The 24,231-nt window shown below is 34.2% G+C and overlaps 1 protein-coding gene across 2 annotated transcripts; it reads right to left on the bottom strand.

The window, feature by feature from the left end:
• Positions 1–55: 55 nt before the first annotated feature.
• LOC145599688 (uncharacterized) lies at positions 56–10,062 on the bottom strand. 2 transcript variants are annotated; one of them, XM_081655899.1, is made up of 13 exons: positions 9,922–10,062; positions 9,633–9,734; positions 9,394–9,509; positions 9,248–9,277; positions 9,004–9,137; positions 8,670–8,849; positions 8,468–8,531; positions 8,249–8,356; positions 6,965–7,118; positions 3,580–3,669; positions 3,274–3,329; positions 1,942–1,999; positions 56–471 (listed from the first exon to the last, which is right to left on the bottom strand). In XM_081655899.1, exons 2-13 carry the CDS (start codon positions 9,712–9,714, stop codon positions 284–286), a joined length of 1,260 nt encoding a protein of 419 aa, XP_081512025.1. In that variant the 5' UTR covers positions 9,715–9,734; positions 9,922–10,062; the 3' UTR covers positions 56–283. The 2 variants fall into 2 exon arrangements, with proteins under 2 accessions (XP_081512025.1, XP_081512026.1); XM_081655900.1 differs by having other exon boundaries at positions 9,917–10,033.
• Between the last annotated feature and the right edge of the window lie 14,169 nt (positions 10,063–24,231).

Below are 24,231 nucleotides of genomic sequence, written 5' to 3'. Positions count from 1 at the left end.
CATCCTAATTAATTAGAAAACTCCAAATTACAAAATTGCACCTGAATTGGACTAATGAACAATTGAACATGTATTATCATCACTCGTTAATGGAGGGAGTCATTTTACATTAGTTGTTCTTTCTTTAACCAAAAAAATATATAATATATAGATAAAACTTTAAAAAAAAAAATCACTACTGGTACAACAAAAACCCTTACATCTTAATATTTGTAACCTAGCAAAAAAGGATGCACCTGGAGAGTATGATATCTCAGAATATATCTTTCCAGGGACCATGATATTACTCTTCAACATGAACCTCATCCTTAACTTTCTTCACTTTGTTGGATTTTTTCTTCTTGGCCTCGCTTTTTTCTTTGGAAGCCTTTTTTCTCTTTACTGGCAGTGCATCTTCTTCATTTTGATATTGCTCCTCATTGCTAATAACTTGAATCTCATCTATATGTGAATCTGTAGCAATTGTTGCTTCTGTCCAAATATTGATCATTCCATCAATACTAGTTTATTTCAACAAATACAAACTACTAATTACTCAAAAGGATACCTAATAATCAAGAGAAAAGCAAATTGTTTCATCAGATAAGCAAAAGGATGAGGGGCTGCATGATTAAGTTCTTTCACACACACACACTACATTTACAGATGAAGAAGTATGCAAGTTTGTGAGAGAAATAATGTGATTATCAGTATTTCAACTTTGCTCTGGAATAATTGTGTTTTTCTTCTTGAATTTCCCAATGCATACCAAAACCTTCAAATGTGTCATGGACTAGAGATGACATTTATGAGATACACAAAATTGAAATTGTATTACCAATTTACCATAGACTTTGCCAAGAGCTTTTCTTTAGAAGCCTTTTTCCTCCTTATTGTCTATCAAACAGACCACTATTGCGCATAAAATAATCCTTTCACTTCATTACTAATCGGCTTACCAATATTGAAAATAGAATTACAGGAATTTTTTAGTGAGGCAATAGCAATGCAAGAAATGGACTAATTTATGCATCCTTATGTGAATCAATATCAATATCTCAGTATCTAGAATTGTACACATGTACAATTCTGTAATAAAACTATATACTTTCTCCGTTCTATTAATATTGCAACAATGGACTTTTTGCACTATTCATCACTCTTGTTTGACCATATAATATGAGTTATACGTTAAGCAAAATATAATCAAGTGGGATCTTGTGGGATTCGTCTCATAAAATACTTTCACAATATCAACTTTTTATAATTTTTACTCTAACACAATTATAGATATTTAGCATATAAAAGGTGTTTCGGGATGCGTAATTTCCTCCTTGTTGCAATATTAACAGAACGGAGGAAGTAGTAGAATAGATCTCTCCTCTAACAGGTCCAGGGAATTCGGACTGGGACTGGGACTGGGACTGGGACTAGGACTAGGACTAAGACTGAGAATGGTTCATGACTCTTGTGAGAACACTGGCTCTGACAACTATAAAACGGTTCAAAGATTCATAGCAAAGTGAGAAAGAAATGCACTGTAACTGGTTTAAGCGGATACTGTGTCAAAGTTGCATTGAAAATCTCATGATATCACATGCACAATTAAAGGTCAAAGAATAGAAGAACAGGTAAGAAAGACATAATAATAAATATGGAAAATAGAGAAAGTAACCTTGTAACATTTTCTTTATTTATTTATTTATTTTTATTTTTATTTATTTATTTATTTTTTTTTTTTTTTTTTGAATAACATTTTCTTTATTTAGATGTTGAAATTTATCCTCCCATAGAAAAATCAAGGCAGCAACAAAAAAAACAATAGCACTTAAATACATGTAAAATAATCATCTCACTTTCATGTAACGAGTTTCTCCTCAAGTTCATGAAAATTTCTATAATATATACTAATCCATGTTGAGAGGCATCAAAAGGTGGAATTGAAGAAATGAACTAACTAACCTTCATCGGAAAAATTCGAATCAAATACCACATTTGTCAAATGCTGCTTTAAAAACACCTGCACCAGCATTACAAATGGAAAACAATGTTTCAGATATGTGGCAAATATAGAAGTTAAAAAAGAATAATTGCAATGCAATACAATCAACCTGGTAAAGGTGCTAGATAAGAACTTTCTCCATTTCCAAATTTACTAGGACATGATGTGTAGTATAGCGCAGAGAAACAACTCCATAACTAGACACAGTCATAATTGCAACTGATATATTTACACTTTATTGAAAGCTAAACATTCTGATGGAGGACACTTGTGTAATTTTTGCTACGTAATTATTTTCATAAGAGGCAGCAAGAGTTGCAAATTATGCAAAGAACAAGAACCAGCTTATGAATCCACTTATGAACTTGATAATCAAATATACTAGTCTTCTTTACTCATCACCAGCAAAAATTAAGAAGCCATTTGAACATTTAAGGTGCAATTATATTAGAATTTTGATGCCAAAACTGAACTACAGTTTATAATAGGAAACATTTGATCACCATGATAAGATAGTCATACTTTTTCAGTCACAACTCAATCCAACCAACCAACTTATGAATCCACTTTTTACACTCTACTACAGTACAAGTGAAAGACAATGCTATTCTGATGTTGCATTTTAATTGACCACAATAAGAATATCACTTTTTAATCTCTGCTTATATAAGTACAAACTAAGACAATCCACACAGGCACAAAGTAAACAGAAATTGGTTTTCTTAACTGCTCAAGTTACAGTTGGTCTAAAACAAAAAGCCTCTTCAGCATATTAGCACAGTCATTTCAGAAGAATCAAATCAAGTTACAGCTTCAGAGGGCCCCCAGCCAATTTGTTTTTACACAACTATTCCCCAGAAATCACATAAATGACCAACATTTTCATTGTATCCTTGTATATATTAGGCTACGCAAGCTGAAGAAAGCATAATTTAACTTCAATAATAGAGCATCTCTAACGCAAAACTGCTTGAGTAGCTAAAAAGCAGCCGTTGTGCAAGTAAATACAAATCAAATGAGCAAGAACATCAACACTTGTACTTTGAGCTTAGTTCCCCAATTTTCCCTCCAAAACACACCACATCACAGATCTTGCATTTTTGTAGGGAGACATCAACTTGTATGCATAGATTCAGGGAAATAAGATTGGAATACGAAGAACATTTAATAATTTAATGAACCCATTGGGAGTAATAGTTAGAAATTTCATACAGTGTTGAAAATCTGTGATGTGTGAAATTAGTCACAGAAACTCCTAAAGACAATCATTTAATTGGCAACAAAGAACTTACCGCAGAAAGAAGCTGCCTAGAATTAATATCCCAAAAGCGCACGTAACTGTCCAACCCTGATTCAGAAAGGAAAATATCAATACAAGAGAAGTTCTACAAACAGCAATCAAAGGTCATCTTAGATCCGAAATGAGGAGGCACCTCATCCTTCGCTTTTAGCTAAAAGTGCAGTTATATATACATGAAATAAAACAGTTAACCCCACCTCTTTCACGTCTAAAAGAAAATTATTAATGATAAAAAAAAATATAGCTAGATAAGACATAATTTGATTAATAAATGAACAAAAATAAATCAAGTAATTACCACATGATGCTATGACAGAGTGCTCAGGGTGTCTGGTTATGGAACGAATACTACCAGAGCACTTTCCAAAGAAACATCCCAGTAACTTCCCTGTTACAATTCAACATAAAAAAAAATACATAATTAAATAGAAGAAACAGTTTAGTCTCCAATGAAAGCCTGTTACACTGACCAAATTTCATTGTAGTAAGAAATTAGCATCAGCGTCAAAAATTTGAAGTCATAGATTCAAAACAAAAAAGTAAAAGGAAAATCATATACTTTAATTGACTACAATTAACACTTTACTTTTTCCCCTAGAATAAGAACTAGATAAAAGGGAAACAAAGCAAGAAGACTGAACGTCTTAAGGAGAAACTTCAATACATAAAGCTCAGAAATGACATTCTTTTCCCATGATGTATCCCTACGATCCAGATTCCTAGTATTTTTAAGTGATTTGATAAATTTCATATCCCAGAAGTTTGTGGCTGGCTTAAGGTTAGAAGGGTATGTAGACACGACATTGCTACTTACTAGAGTCTAATTTGGGTAAGGTTTGAAGACAAGAAGCTTTGGAGCATTAAAAGTGCTTAGATAACTGAAACAGTGTAAAAATTTTGAGGGTCTGGGAACAGAGCTTTTGAAATCAAACCCTATGTCATCAAGGAATTGGTAAGTGTATCCATGCTGTGATGAAAGTGAGTAAGGCTTCTTGTCCTGTTAACAACCAAGTATACTGTATCTTGGATGGAGACAGTACAGGGTGGGTGTTGTGTTTGGTCTTCATATATATACGAAAACAAAACCTATACTGGGGAGCTGTTCCACCCTGAACCCCCCCCCCCCTCTCTCTCTCTCTCTCTCTCTCTCTCTTCCTTCTCTTAAGAAGATGCCTTTCTTTTCACTTGAAGCTTATTTATATAGAAGCTGCTCATCACACTATCACTAGAACCCCCTTCTGCTCGATGTCTATTCCACATAAGAAGTTGGGATTTCACTCATATCAGAACCATGCCATTTTCTGCTCCCATCTTCTTTTAACCACTATACTCAGCCTCAATTAACAGCTTCAAAAGGGCAAATATCATCCCTAACAACAGCATCAAACTAAGTTTATTCCCTTTATCAGCAAAAGAAACATGTAGGAATTTAGTTCAACAAGTCTTCAGTATTGTTGCTCACTTGTTCTGTGCTCATTAAGTTATAAAAAAAAGTTAAAATAAGTTGGGCCATTGACATGTCCTACAAATCTATAAGCTGCTTATATCTCTGGCCAACATCATTTCAAATTAGCAGACAAGTTACCAGCCCAAAGAAACCGAAAGGGACAAAAATCTGTATACCATCATCATTTAAGGTGAACCAGTTGGTTGCTTATCATCAGGGCAAGTGGCAGGTATCCAAGACTGGAAAGGGAATCAACTCAAATGTATTTCAAAAATGATAACAGACCCTTAAATTGCCCATATTTCGTTGAGTAAAAGCACTATAACCTCCTGATGATATGCCATATAAATGAGAACATGCTCACAGATTTCTCTGAGTGCTTCAAAATGCCTAAACACAAACCCGGACACAACTTCACAAGCACTTCAATGTGCATGTGATCATGCTTTAACTTTTTCCACCCAAAAACCAACTCAAGACTGATTTGAGGGCTCACGAAAGTCGAGCCACAAACAGCTACAACATGTTTGCCCATTGACTCGGCAGTTGCCAAGTTTTTGTAAATCAAATTGTGGCATAACCCTCCCAAGGTGCATGCAGATCAAGAATTCTGGGGAGGAAAGGTAAAGTTAAGTAGTATTTGGCCAGGCACCACCTTCACTTCGCTAAATCAAGGCCCCTCTCATCATCACATAACAGATTGCAGTGCAACTTAATAAAGTAAGGTTTTTTATTTAACAATCTACACCCAATTGAAAACCAGACTTATATAAATCTGCCTCCAGTGAACAATAACTTCTGCACACTCTAGAACTCTTCCACTATCTTCTTGTCACATCTTTTTCAAACCAAATGAGCACTTAACACTATCTATTGGATCTTCTAGCACTCCCTTTAAATAAAAAAATTAAAAACTTCACTTTTAAGCTGATTGAATGAAAACCCTTCACAGGTTGAGAAGCATGTGTCAGCTTTAAAGTGAGCACGCAAAAAAGAGAAAGGAAGCAGAATATTAAAAGCTTAAAACCAAGAGATATGGAGAAAGGGCAGATCCATGCTTTCAAATCATGCACATTTGTTACATTAAAAAATGTAGGAAGTAGGAACCCACTCAGCTGTTTCCAGCAATGCGCTTATACTAAAGATTTACATCGAGTTGCATTCGAAGTGAAGATAAATACTCCGTACTTAATAGTTTGATTTAAACCGAGCCAATTCAACATTTTTACCCCCCGCATCCAAAATTTCCACCTTAGGTGCCAAACTTCAAAGTAATGGCTCAAAAACCAGATTCACTTCACAGAAATTGAAACTGAGTGTTACTAGTGTAACTTCAGTGGTGTAAAGCCAGAAATTATCACTCTTCTGTTTTTAGCTTTTCAGTTTAGCCCTGAGAACGGCAATTTTGCAACTATTGAAGTTTAACAGAGATGTTCTCACATTAGACGAAAAGATTGATATTGCAATTAAGTACTGCAAAAAGATGATTCCAATTTTCCAGCTCTATGGCGTTTTTGTTTTTGTTAAACATGTTCATATCATTTCAGATTCACAGGTATGAGCAAAGAATTAACACTCAAAGAAAGGATCGGCCAGCTTTCTATTGGGAATGTATTAGGGTTGTGTACCGTATCAATGATTTATAGGCAGCTTCTTATTGTGTAGGTTGATTTTTCAATATTGACAGCTGTATTGGTGTTTATAAGGTATTGCTCTCTAGAAAGTGAGGAGTCTCGTATTCCACTCTTTCTCGACAGTACAATAAATGTTAAACTAATGCTATATGAGATTGCTTGGGTGCTTTGGTTTTTGTAGTATAGATTATTTATATCATAATATCCTTTTAAGTATTAACAAAAAACTTCAATATGCCAAAAAAAAATTAATGAATAAATTAATAATGTGGTATTCAGGATTGGCAATTATGCAATAGATTTTGCCAACTTAGCCCAGATCCAACTATGTATAAGCATCACAAAGAAAGATAAGCATTTTCAAATAGGAATAAAAGCTCAACTATGTACTACAAAAAGAGATGAACCAACATTAAGAGAAGTTTCTTAAGGATAAAACACTAGTGATGTGATTGACTGAATTAATGAAATTGCAATGATATGAACAATAACCATATGATCTACTTATCCAAATATAAAATCAATCAACCAAACACTGGCATGTGAATATGTTACGCCAAAAAGACAAGATAATTATATTTCAAGATGTTCAAATTCACTACCTGTACGAATGTCAAAAGAACCCAGATCACCAGAACCATTCCCTACATATATAGTATGTCCATCTAAATCTTCTGCAACTGATTTAATTGGTGTCTCCCTGAAATCAATTGATAACACGGGCCTTCTCTGAGCTGATGTATCGTAGAGGCGAACCTATCCAGACAAAGGTGCATAAGCTAAAATTTAGTAAAACAAAAATAATGCAAATAAAAGGTAAACTCACTATTATACTTCTCTAAAATCTTCAAAATACAATTGTATCTCTTTAGTCACTGATTAAAAATAACAGCTCTCAAATATGACAAAGAAGATTTAACACTTAGATCAACTTCTGAAAAAAGGCTAATCAAGTGGATTTGATATGCAGATTCCTGTATAAGGTCTTGTTTAGTTCACCTTAATTTTACTTATTTCAGAAAAAAAAAAAAAAAAAAAAAAAAAAAAGTTCATATCAGAAAAAATAATTTCAAATCAGATTATCGTTTTATGTGCAGTTTTTTATCGCTAAATATCTTTAATTTCATAATGAAAAAAATTAAGGAAATCACATGTTAATAAAATACACATTATTACAAATCTAACAAGACCCCACTTGATATATTTCTTCCGTATATTTAAGGTCAAAGTTTGGTCACCTTTAACATTCAGACTAGATCAGACCAATCAGATTAGTTCAGATTAGCAAAAATAAGGTGAACCAAACAAGCCCTAAGCCCTGAGATTTGATGGGTCACATTCTGGAAGGTCCACAACAAGAATAGGTAGTCTCCACAGGGTACAACATTTTAGATAAATAATATATATGAAGTAATGCAGTGACCAAGGCCAAGAGTAAACCACTAGTGGCCGATAGAAAGCGACACTCAGACAAGCAAAGACAGTTTCACTCATTTCGATTGTTGAGTCTATGAAAAAGTTCTTGCATCCCTAGATGGGAATTACTAAAGCTACTCTCCATCAGCTCAAATACACATCCAGACTGATCTTAGGAAAGGATATGGAGCATTTCTCATGCATCTTTACCCAGAGTAACAGAAGTTGAGACATTTTAGACCCTAAGTCAACAAAGAGAAAACCTTTTTTGAAGAAATAGTGCAGATTAAACCTTTTTTGATTACCCATCCCCACCCCCCCCCCCCCCCCTACTCAATAGGAAATTGGCTATATAAGATTATAAGGATCTCCCAGATCTACGAAAATTAATCAAACAAAGCATGGTCTTAAAAAGGACTACATATGCCTCCAAACAACTGACAACAAGAATCTCCAACAGCTAATATTACCTGGTGGTTTTTGGTACCAGACACAACCTTGCGATGATCATCGTTGCTTAGGAAGGTCAAAGATGTAAAGCAAGTTGGCGTAAAAATTCCAAGATTATTCGCTCGGGGCTGCAAAAGAATAACAACAATAATTAGAATTTATGGCTGCCTGACAAGAATGAAAAACAAGGTCACATTGCAGCTCAGGAAGGAATTAATTAGTAAAATTATTTAGCTTACAGATTTTGCACTCCAAATCTTACTAGTCTTCTCCAGGTCCCACATGTTAATTTCAATGCCTTTCCTAAAAATATCAAAATAATAGAAATTAAAGCATATCATTCAACAAAAATTCAGCATTATTTAAATGAAATGAAACAGCATAAAGATCTTAGTTTCTATATTTTTTTAAGAAATATAGTTCTGAATACACAAGGCTTACCCTCCAAACACAGAGTAGCCTTCATCAGCATGTACTTTAGAGCAGCAAATCTCACCAGAACTGCACACATTCCACATTTCTGGAGTAGCAGAAGAAACAGAACCAGTTTGTGAATCAAAATCTTCAATTCTCCTCAAGATTGCTTTCCCTTTAGTTGTACAAGAAAGCAAGGTGCACGACCTAGTTACACATAAAACATATAGAGATTAATTTTATACCACCATAGTGACCCCATTGTATCCTGTACTAACTCAGGTCAAAATTTTAAAACCAAAAAGAAACTTTTATTTTCTGATCTTATCTCTGTCATACACAGAGAGTTAAAATGACCTACCTTGATGAGGACTCTACCATCCGCTTTTTAAATAAATGCAATCCAGCAATCGGGTCATCTAATGGAGGAGTGTCATCACCATCATCAGAGATTGAAAAACACAACTCTCCAGTTACTGGACTCAAAACTTCAATCTGAATAGTACAATACCATGTACACATTTCAGCAAAAAAACTATGAGCTTAAAACAGGATATGCATGATACCATTTACATTGGTGTTGACATGGGTAGCAAGCAACTTACTGAACCATTTTTCCTGGCAACTGCTAGCAACTGCAGCAATCAATAACAATATTTAGAAGATTTTTCAATTGAATAGATACATTGCAGTAGGCCAGTAGCATAATATATACAAAATCAACAACTTTTCCTATGAAATTAAGGCATACAGGATTGGATTTTCGGTCATTGATAGAAGCGGCGAGGATAGCTTTAGAGGAATCAGGGTCACCCCACCTCTCTACAACCTTAGGAACTCCGTCTTGCTTACTCCGAGCTTCAATTACTGAACAACAATGGCGACAATTTTGTAAGGAAATTATTCAACAAAAATAAAAATACCAAAACACCCATGAAATGAATAAATTGTAAGGTAATAATAAACGTGAATTAAGATTAAAGTTAGTACCTTTAATAAGGCCAAGTACGTCGAAAGTTAGGGCTCTTAATGGTGGGCAACCTGGGCATTCGATTGTGGTTGTTCGCGGCATTTCTGTATATGGGCAGAGGACTGCAACACATTTAGCAAAAAAATTTGACTTCAGTATACAAATCTTAAATTCTTCAAGTAATTATATACAATAGTTCAATCATCTGAACCCTAAATTGAGTATACTGAAAATTAAATTAACGAAAGTGTGGAATTAAGCAATTGATTATGAAATTGATATTTGTTGATTAAAATGAAGGTACCGTGCCTCAGAAGCTGTTTCAATGGAGGAGAGAAAGCTCAGAATCCGCTTTAATGGAGAATTTCAGAGTATGCTTCAATGGAGGAGAAAGAGAGGGAAGGCTGCAGGCCTGCAGCCAGGGGAGTATTTAGGGTGGGTATAAGTGCGAACCCGATTTTTGAAAAAATAAATAAATAAAATTATAAATAATTTTTTTGCGGCCGTTTTTAAGAGTTTTTAACTACTTGCTCCATTTCCTTATTTGAAAAGCTTTTATAATATTTAATTAATTTTTCTCACCAAGTGGACTACATAATATTAATTCCATATTCTCTCTACTTCAATTCTTTCCACTACTTTTGTTTATTTATAATTTTTTTATTCTTCCACCAAACCCACTACGGGCATGTTCACATTTACTTAATTTCAGTTCAGTTCTATTCAATTCAGCTGCAATCAGTGCAGTTCAGTTCAGTTCAACTCCAATCAATTCAATTCAATTCAGCTCCCAATTTCCTTCTCTCATAAAATATAAATTTCAGCTCAGTTTATTTCATTTCAGTTCAGCTCCAATTAGTTCATTTCGGTTCAGCTTCAATCAGTTCACTTCAGTTCAGCTCAGTTCAGTAAATGTGAACATGTCCTACATCTATAATTTATTACTTTCTCCAATTTCTCCTAAAACTCCGCGCGTGGAGAAATGTATAAGTATTAAAAATGGAACAAGTATTAAAAAGAGAGGGAATAACAATTTTGTTTGCATAATTGAAGGAGTATCTAGGTTTGTGCGTGAAGGCTTAGGCTACCAACTTAAGGGTTCAATTCCAAGTACATCAGTTTTAACTTTTAAGCCTTTTTTTCCCCCTAATTATTTATTGTCCCTGACTTTCTTCTCCAAAGTACATGAAAATAAAACTGGCAAAAGTTAACATGGCCCAAAAATACAATCCAAATTCGACCTGAAAATAGCGGGTTAGAGTTAGAGATTTTCAACCCGAAATCTTAAATAGATCAACATAAACCTGACCTAAAATTAAATGGGTTAGGTTAAGCAGTGGCAGAACCAAGGGGGGGTGGGTGGGCCATGGCCTCCCCCTTGGTATAAAATATATATTAAACGTTGCAATATATTATGGTAGTTATTGTAAGCTCAATTGGTTTTAGTTGAGAATGAAGTTTATTTTCCTTTCTGGTTCGAAACCTAGTCCCAAGTCTCCCAACACTTTTATTTTTTATTTTACTTTGCACTTTTATACTTTTATTTTTTATTTTCCCTTGCAATACTTACGTAGTATATTAAGTTTGGCCCCCTTAATAAATAATTTCTGGTTCCGACCCTGAGGTTAAGGTTGAGAATTTCAATCAAAAACAACCCATATAACCCTATATATATTTAAAGGGCTACCAACCAACTACACAACTTATAAGGCAAGTGTGCTTTAGACCCAACTACACCAGCCCCAACTACTCCTAACCCTTTGCACACCCAACCCTAAGTATAAATAATAGCCTCTTCCAAACTTTTTTTTTTCAATCTTTCATCCTCTCTTTCTTCATCCCTTTCTCTCTGATTAATCTCCTTTATGATAGTGATTTACCTCAACCATTAATTTTTGTTTGGCGTTTCTCCACCACTTTCAATTGTTGCTCTCTTTTTGCTTCACCAGACTTACCTCATCGTTGCTTTACTACCCCTCAACTGATCTAGCAACGAGAACCGTAAATTATTTATATTCATTGTATTTGTAATTTTGTATTATTCAATTTCAGTGCCAAGAGGCAGGAGGTCATCAACTGAAGTATAACTAAAGGATATTTTAGCAAATAATTAACTTGGAGACACATCTTATTTTATTTTATTTTAGATCAACCTTATGTATTGTTTTGTAATATAGCTTCAATAGTTATAATCTACATTTTAATTTGTTAATGGTATTAATTGAAGGATTTATGTCTTCGTCAAGTGCAATTACTAGATATATATAATGGATCAAATTATGGAGATAATTAAGTTCGTTCTTTTGGGTCGTCATTGTCTGTTGCTAGACGTGATCTATGATCTTTGGGCTAGTCAAATAGTCCAAAGCCCAAAACAATGGATCTTATAAGGTCACACAAAATGGTGATGGATTGAACAAAAGAAAGAAGCCCATTATTGGGCCTCATGGAGTGCCAACCATATGGGATTGAAGAGGGAATAGTTTGGACTTGGTTTAGACTCTAATTATACATATAATGTATAAATAGAGGCCTTGCCTAGGGTTTGAGATAACACACTTAACCAGTCAATTGAGAATTGACTAGTGAGCAACCAAACCCTAGCCTCATACAATCTCTCTCTTTACTCCCTTCCTCCCATCCGAAACTGTATGACCCCCTAGTTCAAGGTGGCGCACGGTGATGGTGTGGTGGTGTTCGTGGTCGGTTTCCTCCTCCCCTCTCCGTAGAAGGTGGTTCAAAGTGTTCGTGCCCAACTACCTAGCAATAGTGGAGGTTCAATCCTATCCCGTGGACTAAGTAGAGGAGCAACACTTGGGGCTCTGTTATCTCCCTAATTGACAGTCAATCGCTTGTGGAAATCACGCGTCAAAGGTATGATTATGTGATTCTTTATGAGTTATGCTTGTAGATCCTGTTTAGGTGCGAACGAATATGATTCGTGAAATTTCGCATTAAAGTACCTAAAACCCTACATTAATTTGATTATTTTACCAATGATATTTTATATAAAATTAAGATGTTAATATTTAAAAATGAAAAGGGAAACATTAGATCTAAAATTTTATTATTTTAAACTAACTCAAAATTGAAAAATTAATGACCCAAAAAAATCAGGTCAAATTCGAGTTGACCCAAACCCGAAAAAAAACAAGTTAGGGTTGATCTTTTTTACCCAAAAAGTTAAATGGGTCAGATTAAGGTTAGGGGTTTTCGCCCCGAATTTGAACTGACCTAAATACGAACACGACCTAATCTGATATGTTTTGCTAGCCCTAAAAGAAAATCCGAATGTTTTTGTAGACCTTTTTTTTTTTAATAGTATTAAGTTATTTGTGGTTATTTGTTGTAATCCAATTTGAATGTATCTAATACTCCGTAAAATTTAATTTATACTTCTATTTCGTTCTTACATTCTTTTTTCATTGCAACATTTGTGCACATTCCTTTGATTGTTTTTTGTGATTCATATGTTGGAAAAAAAATATACATAGTCAAATGGGATCAACTATATATAATGTGCATTAGCAAGCGTAAAATCACCAACATTGCGATCAGAAAAAACAAAGGACCTTACTCCATTTTTTAAAGATTTCGAACCCACACTTCTGAATTCCTGAGGCTGTAGCGGCGCATCTTATACACAGGAAACAATTCCAAAAGGGGAGGATGATAAATATATTTTATTTTTACTTCACTTTTAATGACAGTTTGTCAAAATAATTGTACAATAATCAAACTTGACATACATGTCAATACAATTTTTTTGACCTTAAATATAGTACTCCATTCGTCTCATATTACAAAGCCTCTGTTCCTTTTTAGGTAAACCAAATTAAAAGCATATTTCTATTCAAAGGTTGGATATTTTTTTACAATATTACCCTCTTTTTGACTAGTTGTCATCTTTTTTCTTTTTTGTACTAATGATTTCTATTGACATTAATTCCCAACACTTATTTTCTCCATCTCTTTAATAATTTCTAACTATTTTTTCTTTCTCTATCTCTCTATACCACATGCACATTTTTACTCCCAATCATTAATTTTAAGGGAGAGTTCTATAGTGATCAAAGTATTTTTTATCACCATAAGCAATTCCACATGGCACTTCCCTAGGCCACATTAAATAATGTGGTCCCTCTATTTTCTTTTCTTTTTTTTTTTTTGCCAAAATTCATTTAATTAATTTTCTAAATTGCTAAAAATCATTTATGGAAATTAGAAAATAATTTTTAAAATGAAAAAAAAAAATATCCAACCACCTTCTCCACCAACCCCATCTTGTTGGGACAACCGCCACTGACTACCAAAGACCACCGACTACTGGCGACCACTAACCCAGCATCATAACACACCGGCGACCCAGATCTCTCCCTTTCCCCTTATTGCAAAACTGCCGGCGATGCCTAGCCCAAACCCTTTCTCGAACCCGAAATTAGCCCCATCACTTTCCTCCACCCCGAAAACGACATCCCTCACCGTTTCGGGGTGGGGGAAAGGGAGAGAGGCTGGTTTCGTGGCTGGGTAAGGAGGTTGGTGGGGATTCGAGCTCGGTTGCCAACCGTGGGTGAGTGCGTCGCAACGTCGAGGTTAGGGGGAATAGAGGTTGAAGCAATGTCGGGCTTAGGAGCAGGCAAGACGGCAAAGGGAAGGGATGGGTTGGCTGGGCGGCGAAGTGGAGGGGATGGAGTGGCTAACCGGTGGTGTTGGTGCTGGTGGTTTTGCTTTTTTTTTTTGCTTTTGTTTTTTAATCTTTTTTTTTTAGGAATATTAATTTTTAATCAAGTTAGTTATTGTTTTTGTTATGGTTAATTTTTTTAAGAGAATGATTATTGTTAATATCAGTATTATTATTATTAGTGTTGTTGTTGTTATGGTTATGTTTAATATTAGTCTTCTAATGGATATGATAAGCTTTCGTGAACATAGTAGCTTAGATTTATATACAAATAATATTCATAATGTGTTATGTGTACTATGTCTACTTGTCTAGTGGCTAATTATTAAGCTTATCAAGAATTTAAGCATTGAATATTTGAATATACTAAGTGTAGACGTCGCTCGAAGTGCGCCTACGTTAAAAGCATGTGTGAATATGCTTGGCACTCATAGGAAGTGAGAATTGACATAATACGATTAGGGACAAGGAAAGTAGGGAGCCGCCAACAAGTTTTAAGGAACTTGTAAACCGTTCACGGATCATAAAAGGCAACCACGATAAAGGGACAACGATAGGCAACAACGATTGACCCGTGAAGGTTACACCCCATTCATAATCCATGAGATTACTAACTCCATATGGTTCGGAACCACGAAAGGAGGATCGGGGATGATGGTACGAAGTGAGTCATGGAGTCACATTCGCCCGTATTGGCCTCTACTCGATTCTTATAGTGAAAAATGATTCCTGCGATCTCAAAGGCATACAAACAAAATATTCAATTTGCTCCAAACTATTATTACGCTAAATTGGTTGAATATTAATGCATTTTATAATTCTAATATATTGTGATCACTTGATTAAACAATAAGATTAAAAAGAAACCTAAACCGGTCGTCCAAATTATCTTATTAGGCGTGATTTTCAATTACATATTCCCTTTAAACATGCAATATGGTGATCATAAAAAATAATAGAATAAACATTAATATTGGAAGCAATTTAACAATAAATTGTTAGTCAAATCAAAATCATAATAAACTTAATCATGATACTAGCAACAAGAGTAATCAAGTGATTAATTACTCACTTTCCGCGTTTCCTTGAATTACTACATCATGAATAAACTGTTAGTAACTTCAATAAAAATATAAATCAAATGAAAATTAATTTAAATAAATGTATATTTGATTTGGTCCAAACCCTCAGTTAATTATACCTTTCACGCCTTGGTTTAAGTATAGAACTTTAGGTATTGTATGAACTCCTTGGAGTGCTTAATTAGGGGAAGTATTTTGAGAGAATAGGGTGTCTAGTATTTAGGCTAAAAAGGGAGAAGAGAATTATTTTATGATCAAGCTTGTTGATCCTTGGAAAAGGGGTGATATGACCTCTATTTATAGAGGAAAAAGAAGGGTCGAAAAAACAAGATAAGATCCGAATTAAATTAGAATAAAACTCGATAGACAACAGTATAGACAACAGTTTTTGCGGTTTTTGTTTTTATCATATCTTTTGATCCAGAAATATGAATAAGATGAATAAGATATATTTGGAAAGATATTGAAGTCTACTTTCTAACCCAATTGGAATCAGATTAAAATATTTTGTATAATAAAAGATATGGCCGAAATAGTGAGACGGTGTCGGTTTTGGATAGAGTTTGACATTTTATTCATATCTTTTCCGTTATAGCTCGGAATTGATATTATAATATATCATTGGAAAGATAATTTCAAGGGCTATCCAACCATATAAAATTTGGATAAAAAATATGAGGCACGAAAATAATAGCTGTCTATCTTTGAACGTCTTTCAATTCGGATAGAAATAGGATTTTCAAAAAGAAAAGTTTTATTCAATTTCAAACTCTTTAATCTTATCTTTTCAAAAAGGATAATTAGGATCTTTTAGAAAATTATAGAAGTTTCTAATTAATCCTAATTTTTTTAGGAATTGGATTAAATCATTTGGACCCTCCACATGACCATTGGGTCGTAGGTAAGGTGGGCTTAGGTTCGGTTTGGGCTCAGTTTAATATTTTGGCCATAACTTATTCGTTATAACTCGGATTTGGGCTTATAATATATTTTTGGAAAGCTCTTTTAAATCCCCATCAAACTATTCAATCATTGGACCCATATTATGGACCAAAATAAACTGGATTAAACGTTTTTATAAAAAGGACACGAAATGAATGATTTTAAAGGACGCGAAATGAATTATTTTGGGTTTAAAGGCACGTCAAGAGGAAAATAAGTTATGGTTTGGGAAAATGGGCTAGAAGTTGGGTTGGTTTATGAAATGAAAATATGGATTTAAGCACTCCAAGATTAAATACTCAACCCGACCAATAATGGCGGTGAAAGGTTGTTCATCATCGGGTTTGGTTTTGGGGAGACATTTTTAGGTGTCTACACTAAGTATATGTCTTTTTATACGTTTAGAAGATTATTCTACCAAATGATAATATCTTTGATTTATTTAATTTAGATAGACCTTTCTCCATGAAAATGACACTCAAATTAATATTATCTACTTCTCAAAATAATTGTGAAATTTATTTTATTAATGCTACTTTATAATTTTTTTTGTAAGCAATAAAGATTATCACTATGGATGTTAATCAAATTTAGCAACCACCTCAATAATTTTTTTTTTATTAATTATGAAAATAAAATATCATAGTTAATAAATGATTTGGTACCTCCAATAAAAAGTTAGAACTTATGTCTAACGCTCACCCCATTTTAAGCTTAAAGCCAAATTTATACAATGATGATAAATATCATTGTAAAAAGTAGACAATATTGATTAAAATTGAACAAATAAAACAATGTAATTAAAAGATGATGAAGAAAGATAAGTGAGAAAGAGCTAGTATAAACTACTTTTGTTAAGAGAAAAAATTTGCTTAAGTTTGAAAAATAAACAGATAGTATTAATAAAAAGAGGTTATGAAAAGAAAAACTTAAGTCATTATTTTCCCTATGTCCCACATTGAAATAAAGATGAGGGATATCAACAAGAAGAGGTTATAAAATAAAATCATTTAACCCTCTCTTGCAAATCTATTAAAGCTTGGGCTTTTCTTAAGGCTTAGCTTAATAAAATAATGGCTCCATTTGATAAACTTGGGCCTAAATTTATTTGGGCTAGAATTTCACTTTATCTAGCCTTTTTTTTTTCTTTAATCCTTTTTTATTTTAGCTTGATGTAAAAGTATGAAAAATGCTCAGTTTTAACGGTGGCTACCATAATTGTGGTTGGACACTACCTGTATCCCTAAATTTACAAAATAAATATTGTTTTTATTGTGATAAGTTACGGTCGAAGCATTGTCCTAATGATACTTAAACTCTTGATTAAAAATCTACGATTTACAATCAAACTAGCATTCAATTCTCCGCAAGCATAGAACGCCGAAATATTGCACGGTTCGATTCAGTAGAAACGCCGAATAAATATTAGCAAAGCGTTTGGGATAAGTATCAACTTAATTTAAATAGTTTTATACATTTTATTGTTTAGATATTAATTATTTAATAACCATTACTGTTATGTTAATACTTTATTCAAGAAAAATGTTAATTAACTAATTACTAATACTTTAAAAAAAATTTAAAGCAACTAATATTATTACTAAGGGTGTGAGGTTGAGGTGATGGAGTAGTGGCATCGCTCCCAACTTGTATCTCTGAGGTCTAGAGATCAAGTTTCATGGGACTCATTTGAGGGATTTCCCTTATCTCCCCTCTCAAATGAGCTCCCTTCTTCTTACAAAAAAAAAAGGTGCTAATTGAGTTGAACATCTTTTGATCGACAAATCGGCTCGCTCAACATTCAGTCAAAACTCGACTCGAGTTGTCAATTCGTCATAACTTTAACAAGAACTGGTCAAACAAGTTATAACTCGGCTCGATAAGCTCGTGAACACCTCCATGACTATTTTGATTAATTGTTAAAAAAAAAAGGCATAGTTAAAAAATAATGATAGCTCTTTTAAGAGAAGCTATTACTTGTGTCCACAACTAACAAATTTTTAATTTTGAGCAAAATTAATTATATAATGATGAGATATTTTTGTATAAGGTAGAAAAGAATGATTAAGATTGAACAAATAAAACAATGTAATGAGAAAAAAGAGGAAGAAAAAACTATTAATATAGTGTAATTTTGTTGAGCAAAAAAATTGGCAAAAGCCCCACATTGAAAGAAAATAGGATATATATTGACATTGACGGGTTATAAAAGAAATTATTATTATTATTATTATTATTATTATTATTATTATTATTATTATTATTATTATTATTATTATTATTATTATTATTATTATTATTATTATTATTATTATTATTATTATTATTATTATTATTATTATTATTATTATTATTATTATTATTATTATTATTATTATTATTATTATTATTATTATTATTATTATTATTATTATTATTATTATTATTATTATTATTATTATTATTATTATTATTATTATTATTATTATTATTATTATTATTATTATTATTATTATTATTATTATTATTATTATTATTATTATTATTATTATTATTATTATTATTATTATTATTATTATTATTATTATTATTATTATTATTATTATTATTATTATTATTATTATTATTATTATTATTATTATTATTATTATTATTATTATTATTATTATTATTATTATTATTATTATTATTATTATTATTATTATTATTATTATTATTATTATTATTATTATTATTATTATTATTATTATTATTATTATTATTATTATTATTATTATTATTATTATTATTATTATTATTATTATTATTATTATTATTATTATTATTATTATTATTATTATTATTATTATTATTATTATTATTATTATTATTATTATTATTATTATTATTATTATTATTATTATTATTATTATTATTATTATTATTATTATTATTATTATTATTATTATTATTATTATTATTATTATTATTATTATTATTATTATTATTATTATTATTATTATTATTATTATTATTATTATTATTATTATTATTATTATTATTATTATTATTATTATTATTATTATTATTATTATTATTATTATTATTATTATTATTATTATTATTATTATTATTATTATTATTATTATTATTATTATTATTATTGACTGGGAAACTCTTGCTTTGAATTTCTATAATAAATACTATCCTGCAGAGAGAACAGCGGTGCTAAGGAGTGCTATTCAAAACTTCGCTCAAGAGGCCGACGAAACGTTATATGAGGCTTGGGAGAGGTTCAAGGATCTACAGAGAGAGTGCCCTCACCACAATCTAGCACAATGGCAATTGATCCAAGCATTCTATAATGGACTTGGAAATTCTTCTAGATCAGTGCTAGATTCTGCAGCTAGTGGGAGGTTCATGAATTTAAATGTGGACGATGTAGGACAGGTTATCGAAGACATGGAAATACAAAATTCCCAATATGGGAATCCGAGAGGGTTTGCAAATAAAGGAAAACATAATGTCGATTCCGTATCCTTTTTGCAAGCTCAATTAACGTCTATTTGTCAAAAATTAGATAATCTTATTGTTGCTCCTAACTCTGTAGCTAATGTTTCTGCTGTTTCTAACAATGAAGCTTTTTGTGAAAATTGTGGAATTGTAGGTCATTGGGAGCAGGATTGTAGGAGCTCTATGGAACAAGTTAATGCCTTTCAAACCTATAGGCAGAATAACCCATATTCCAATTCCTACAATGCCGGTTATAAGAACCATCCATATCTTTCGTACCGGAGCACCAATGTTCAAAACCCTCCACCTCCGCAACAACCACAACAGCAAACCCCACCACAACAAAAATATTATCATCCTAATTCCGGCCAGAAAAGCCAAGCATCACCCTCATCATCTTCCGACCCTGCCATGACAGAAATTAGAGCAATACTTGCCAATATGCAAAAGCATATGGAGAGTAGGGATGCGCAAATTGATTCTATCCTAGCCCATAATAAAAGCATGGACAATCAAATTGCACAACTTTCATCTACCCTACCATTCCGTCAGCAGGGATCTCTACCATCACAACCTATCCATCCTACAGATCATGCCAATGCAATCACTCTAAGGAGTGGTTCACATTATGATGGATCTCCTATGCCAATGCAGTCACTCTAAGGCTTGTGACTCTTGCCAGAGGACTGGCAACATCTCGCGGAGGCATGAGTTGCCCCAAACAGGAATTTTAGAAGTTGAAATTTTTGACGTTTGGGGTGTTGATTACATGGGACCGTTCCCTTCTTCAAAAGGGAACCGTTATATTCTTGTCGCCGTAGACTATGTATCCAAGTGGGTTGAGGCCATCGCCACTCCTACCAATGACGCCAAGGTCGTCCACAAACTTTTCAAGAATACCATCTTTCCAAGATTTGGTGTACCCAGAGCTATAATAAGTGACGGAGGATCTCACTTTCATGAACGGAAGTTGGACACCCTCCTCAAAAATTATGGTGTCTACCATAGGACAGGTTTAGCCTACCACCCCCAAACTAGTGGCCAAGTTGAGGTTTCTAACCGTGAGATCAAGGCCATTCTAGAGAAGGTGGTGGCAAAGTCAAGGAAAGACTGGAGCGACAAGTTGGACGACACTCTTTGGGCGTACATAACTGTATTCAAGACCCCTATAGGTACTACTCCGTATAGACTCGTGTACGGAAAAGCATGTCATCTCCTGGTCGAATTGGAATATAAGGCATATTGGGCTATTAAGGAGCTCAATCTAGATGCCAAACTAGCGGGAGAAAAGAGGTTACTTCAACGTAATCAACTGGATGAGTTTAGGTTGACGGCCTATGATAGTGCTCGAGTCTACAAAGAGAAGACGAAGAAGTGGCACGACAAGATGATCCTTCCGAGAGAATTCAAGGAGGGTGATAAAGTGTTACTATTCAACTCACGACTTAAACTTTTCCCAGGAAAGTTAAGGTCAAGGTGGTCGGGTCCTTTTATCGTAAAAAAGGCCAATAAATTCGGTTCTGTGGAAGTTTTCGACGAACATGGTAACGAGTTTAAGGTTAATGGCCAAAGACTCAAGCTATATCATGAGGGGGCTACAATTAGTGCAGTTGATATACTTCACCTAAGTGGTTCCGATTCACTCTGAATTTCACCGTGGCAAGAGGGTCGTGCGGGACCTAGATAAACCAGCGCTTTGCGGGAGGCAACCAGTATTTCTTGCTTTCTAGACTAGTTTTCCTTTTTCTTTATTTTTTTTTGAGGCAAAGCAGGGGAATTTTATTTATTCAACTGAGGACAAGTTGTCCATTAGTACATAGGGAGATATATCACTAGGACAACAATTCGACCATTGTTGCTCGACACCATACGGGATGACACGAGCTAAATGGTGTGCTACAAAATTCTTTTCCCGCTTTACATGAGACCAAGAAATAAAATCAAAATAAGAGCAATCATCTAGTACATCGTCAAGCAGGGAGTCTGACTCGAGGATGACATTTTAAGACCATGTTGCTTCGCCAATTTGACAGCATAGACCGCAGCTTTGCATTCTGCCGATTGAGGAGACCAGTGAGCTTTATACCTTCTAACACCAGCAAACAATACCTCGCCCAAGTGGTTGCGAGCAACATCACCTAGCCCGACCCACCCTTCAACATTTAAGGCTGCATCACAGTTAATTTTTATGCAGTCTTGAGATGGAGGCCGCCAGATTCTCGAGCTCTTGGGAGATTTGGGAAGTTTGCAACCATAAATCTTCTTATTGTACCTGTCATAATCATCAACAAGGTTCGACATTCGCATAATGACAGAGCTATGGGAAGTTTCCTTGTTGTTAAAAATTTTATTGTTGCGCCTTTCCCAAATAAGCCAAAGAAGGGCAGCTCCTCTCTGTTGGGTCTTGACATCGACGCCTCCCCAAGCTTCAATCAAGCTCTTAAAGTCGGGATAACCATCAAACATCACCAGCTTTTCACACTTAGCAGCATTCCAAAGATCACAAACAGCAGGGCAAGTGAAGAAGGAGTGGTATAGTGTTTCACTTACAGACGTGCACCAGGGGCAAGAGTCGTCTTCTGCCATATGTCTATACTTCAAGAGAGCACGAACATGCAGTGAGCTGGTACAGGCCCTCCAAAGTAGATGTCTGACTTTGGGGGTGGTCTCGAGCTTCCATAAATTTACCCAAGCTTGGTGAAATGAGTCAAGGTTGTAAGATTTACCTAGCATGTAGGCAGTCTTCACCGAATAAAGACCATCATTGGAGAAGGCCCAAGTGAGCCTATCAATCGGATTCCTTTGGCTAATGGGAATCGAAAGAATGCACTTAGTGTCACGCTCATTAAAAATAGTAGCTAGTAAATCATGATTCCAATCCATTGCCTCGAAATCAATTAAATCACTGACATTCTCCACCAAATCAGAGCGAGGCGAGAGAATTCTAGAGCCATTCTCATCAGCCACCCAGGGATCATCCCAAACCTTGATGCAACTTCCATTTCCAACACGCCAAATAAGCCCTTCTTTGACTAGAGCTTTGGCACCCTAAATACCCTTCCAAGAGTAGCTACAGGAAAGACCAAGAGAAGAGTCAAAGAAAGAACAATTAGGGAAATATTTCTTACCCAAGACTCTGCTCAATAAAGACTCCGGATCAGAGATTAATCTCCATGCTTGTTTACCAAGCATAGCTTCATTAAATACAGCCATATCTCTAAAGCCTAGCCCACCAAACATCTTCGGATTGCACATGGAGTCCCAATTCACCCAATGGACTTTACGGCGATTATTAGAGTGGCCCCACCAAAATTTTGCAGTAAGAGATCTGATATCGTCAATGATGGATCAAGGCACTCTATAAACCCCCATAATGTAGGATGGAATTGCTTGAATGACCGATTTGATTAGAGTTTCCTTCTCGGCTCGGGACAACAACTTCTCCTTCCACCCCTGCAGCTTTTTCCAGATTCTGTCTTTAAGAGCACAAAAAACCGCTTTCTTTGATCTTCCAATAATAGTCGGAATGCCAAGATACTTGCCATGTTGATCCACAAGTCTCATGCCCAAAAAATCCACAATCTGCTGTCTAGCTGACTCACATACACCTTTGCTAAAAGAGACCTCCGATTTTTCGTAATTAATTTTCTGACCGGAAGCTGCTTCGTATTGGTTGAGAATATCAACTATCTTCGAGCATTCTCTTCGGTTGGCTCTATCAAATAGCAAACTATCATCAGCAAAGAAAAGATGGGATATTTTTGGGCCATTTCGACTGACCCGAGCACCATGAATATCACCCTGCAGAACAGCCTTGTTAATAAGGCTTGAAAAAGCGTCAACGACCATAATAAATAAATACGAGGATAATGGATCGCCTTGCCTCAAACCTCTCGACGGCTTTACATCACCACACACTGCTCCATTGATAACAAAAGAATAGGAAACTGTCTCGACAAAGCTCATGACCGTCTTCACCCAAAAATCAGCGAAACCCATTTTTAAGAGGAGTTTTTCCAAAAAAGGCCATTCCACTCTGTCGTAGGCCTTGCTCATGTCCAATTTAAAAGTTATCGTCCCTTTCCTTCCTTTGTTTCTCTTCTTCATAGTGTGAAATAATTCCAGAGCTACAAGAGCATTGTCTGTGATCAATCTACCCGGAACAAAGGCGCTTTGATTTTCAGAGATGGCATTCGGGAGAATAGACTTTAGACGCATCACAATAGCTTTAGAGGCAATTTTTTAAAGCGCATTACAGAGAGCAATATGCCTAAATTCAGACATACTTTGGGGATCTTTCACCTTGGGAATCAAAACAATATTTGTGCAATTAAATTCTGCCGGAGAAACAGTACCACGAAGAATATTGCACACAATAGCAGTAATATCATCCCCAATAATATGCCAGAATTTTTGGTAGAAAATAGCATGTAAACCATCAGG

The sequence above is a fragment of the Chenopodium album genome, chromosome 2 (genome assembly GCF_948465745.1).
Source record: "Chenopodium album chromosome 2, dcCheAlbu1.1, whole genome shotgun sequence".
NCBI lineage: Eukaryota > Viridiplantae > Streptophyta > Magnoliopsida > Caryophyllales > Amaranthaceae > Chenopodium > Chenopodium album.
Note: the sequence above shows the minus strand (reverse complement) of the source record. Positions and strands in the feature narration are given on the sequence as shown.

Bases quoted from the DNA above. Each gene is read 5' to 3' on its own strand.
- LOC145599688 (XM_081655899.1), bottom strand. From the start codon at position 9,714: ATGCCGCGAACAACCACAATCGAATGCCCAGGTTGCCCACCATTAAGA. The intron at 8,532-8,669 runs GTAAGCCTTGTG...TGATATTTTTAG, and splicing joins GGCTACTCTGTGTTTGGAGG to GAAAGGCATTGAAATTAACA. The intron at 3,670-6,964 runs GTAGTGAATTTG...GAATTGTAACAG, and splicing joins TTCTTTTGACATTCGTACAG to GGAAGTTACTGGGATGTTTC.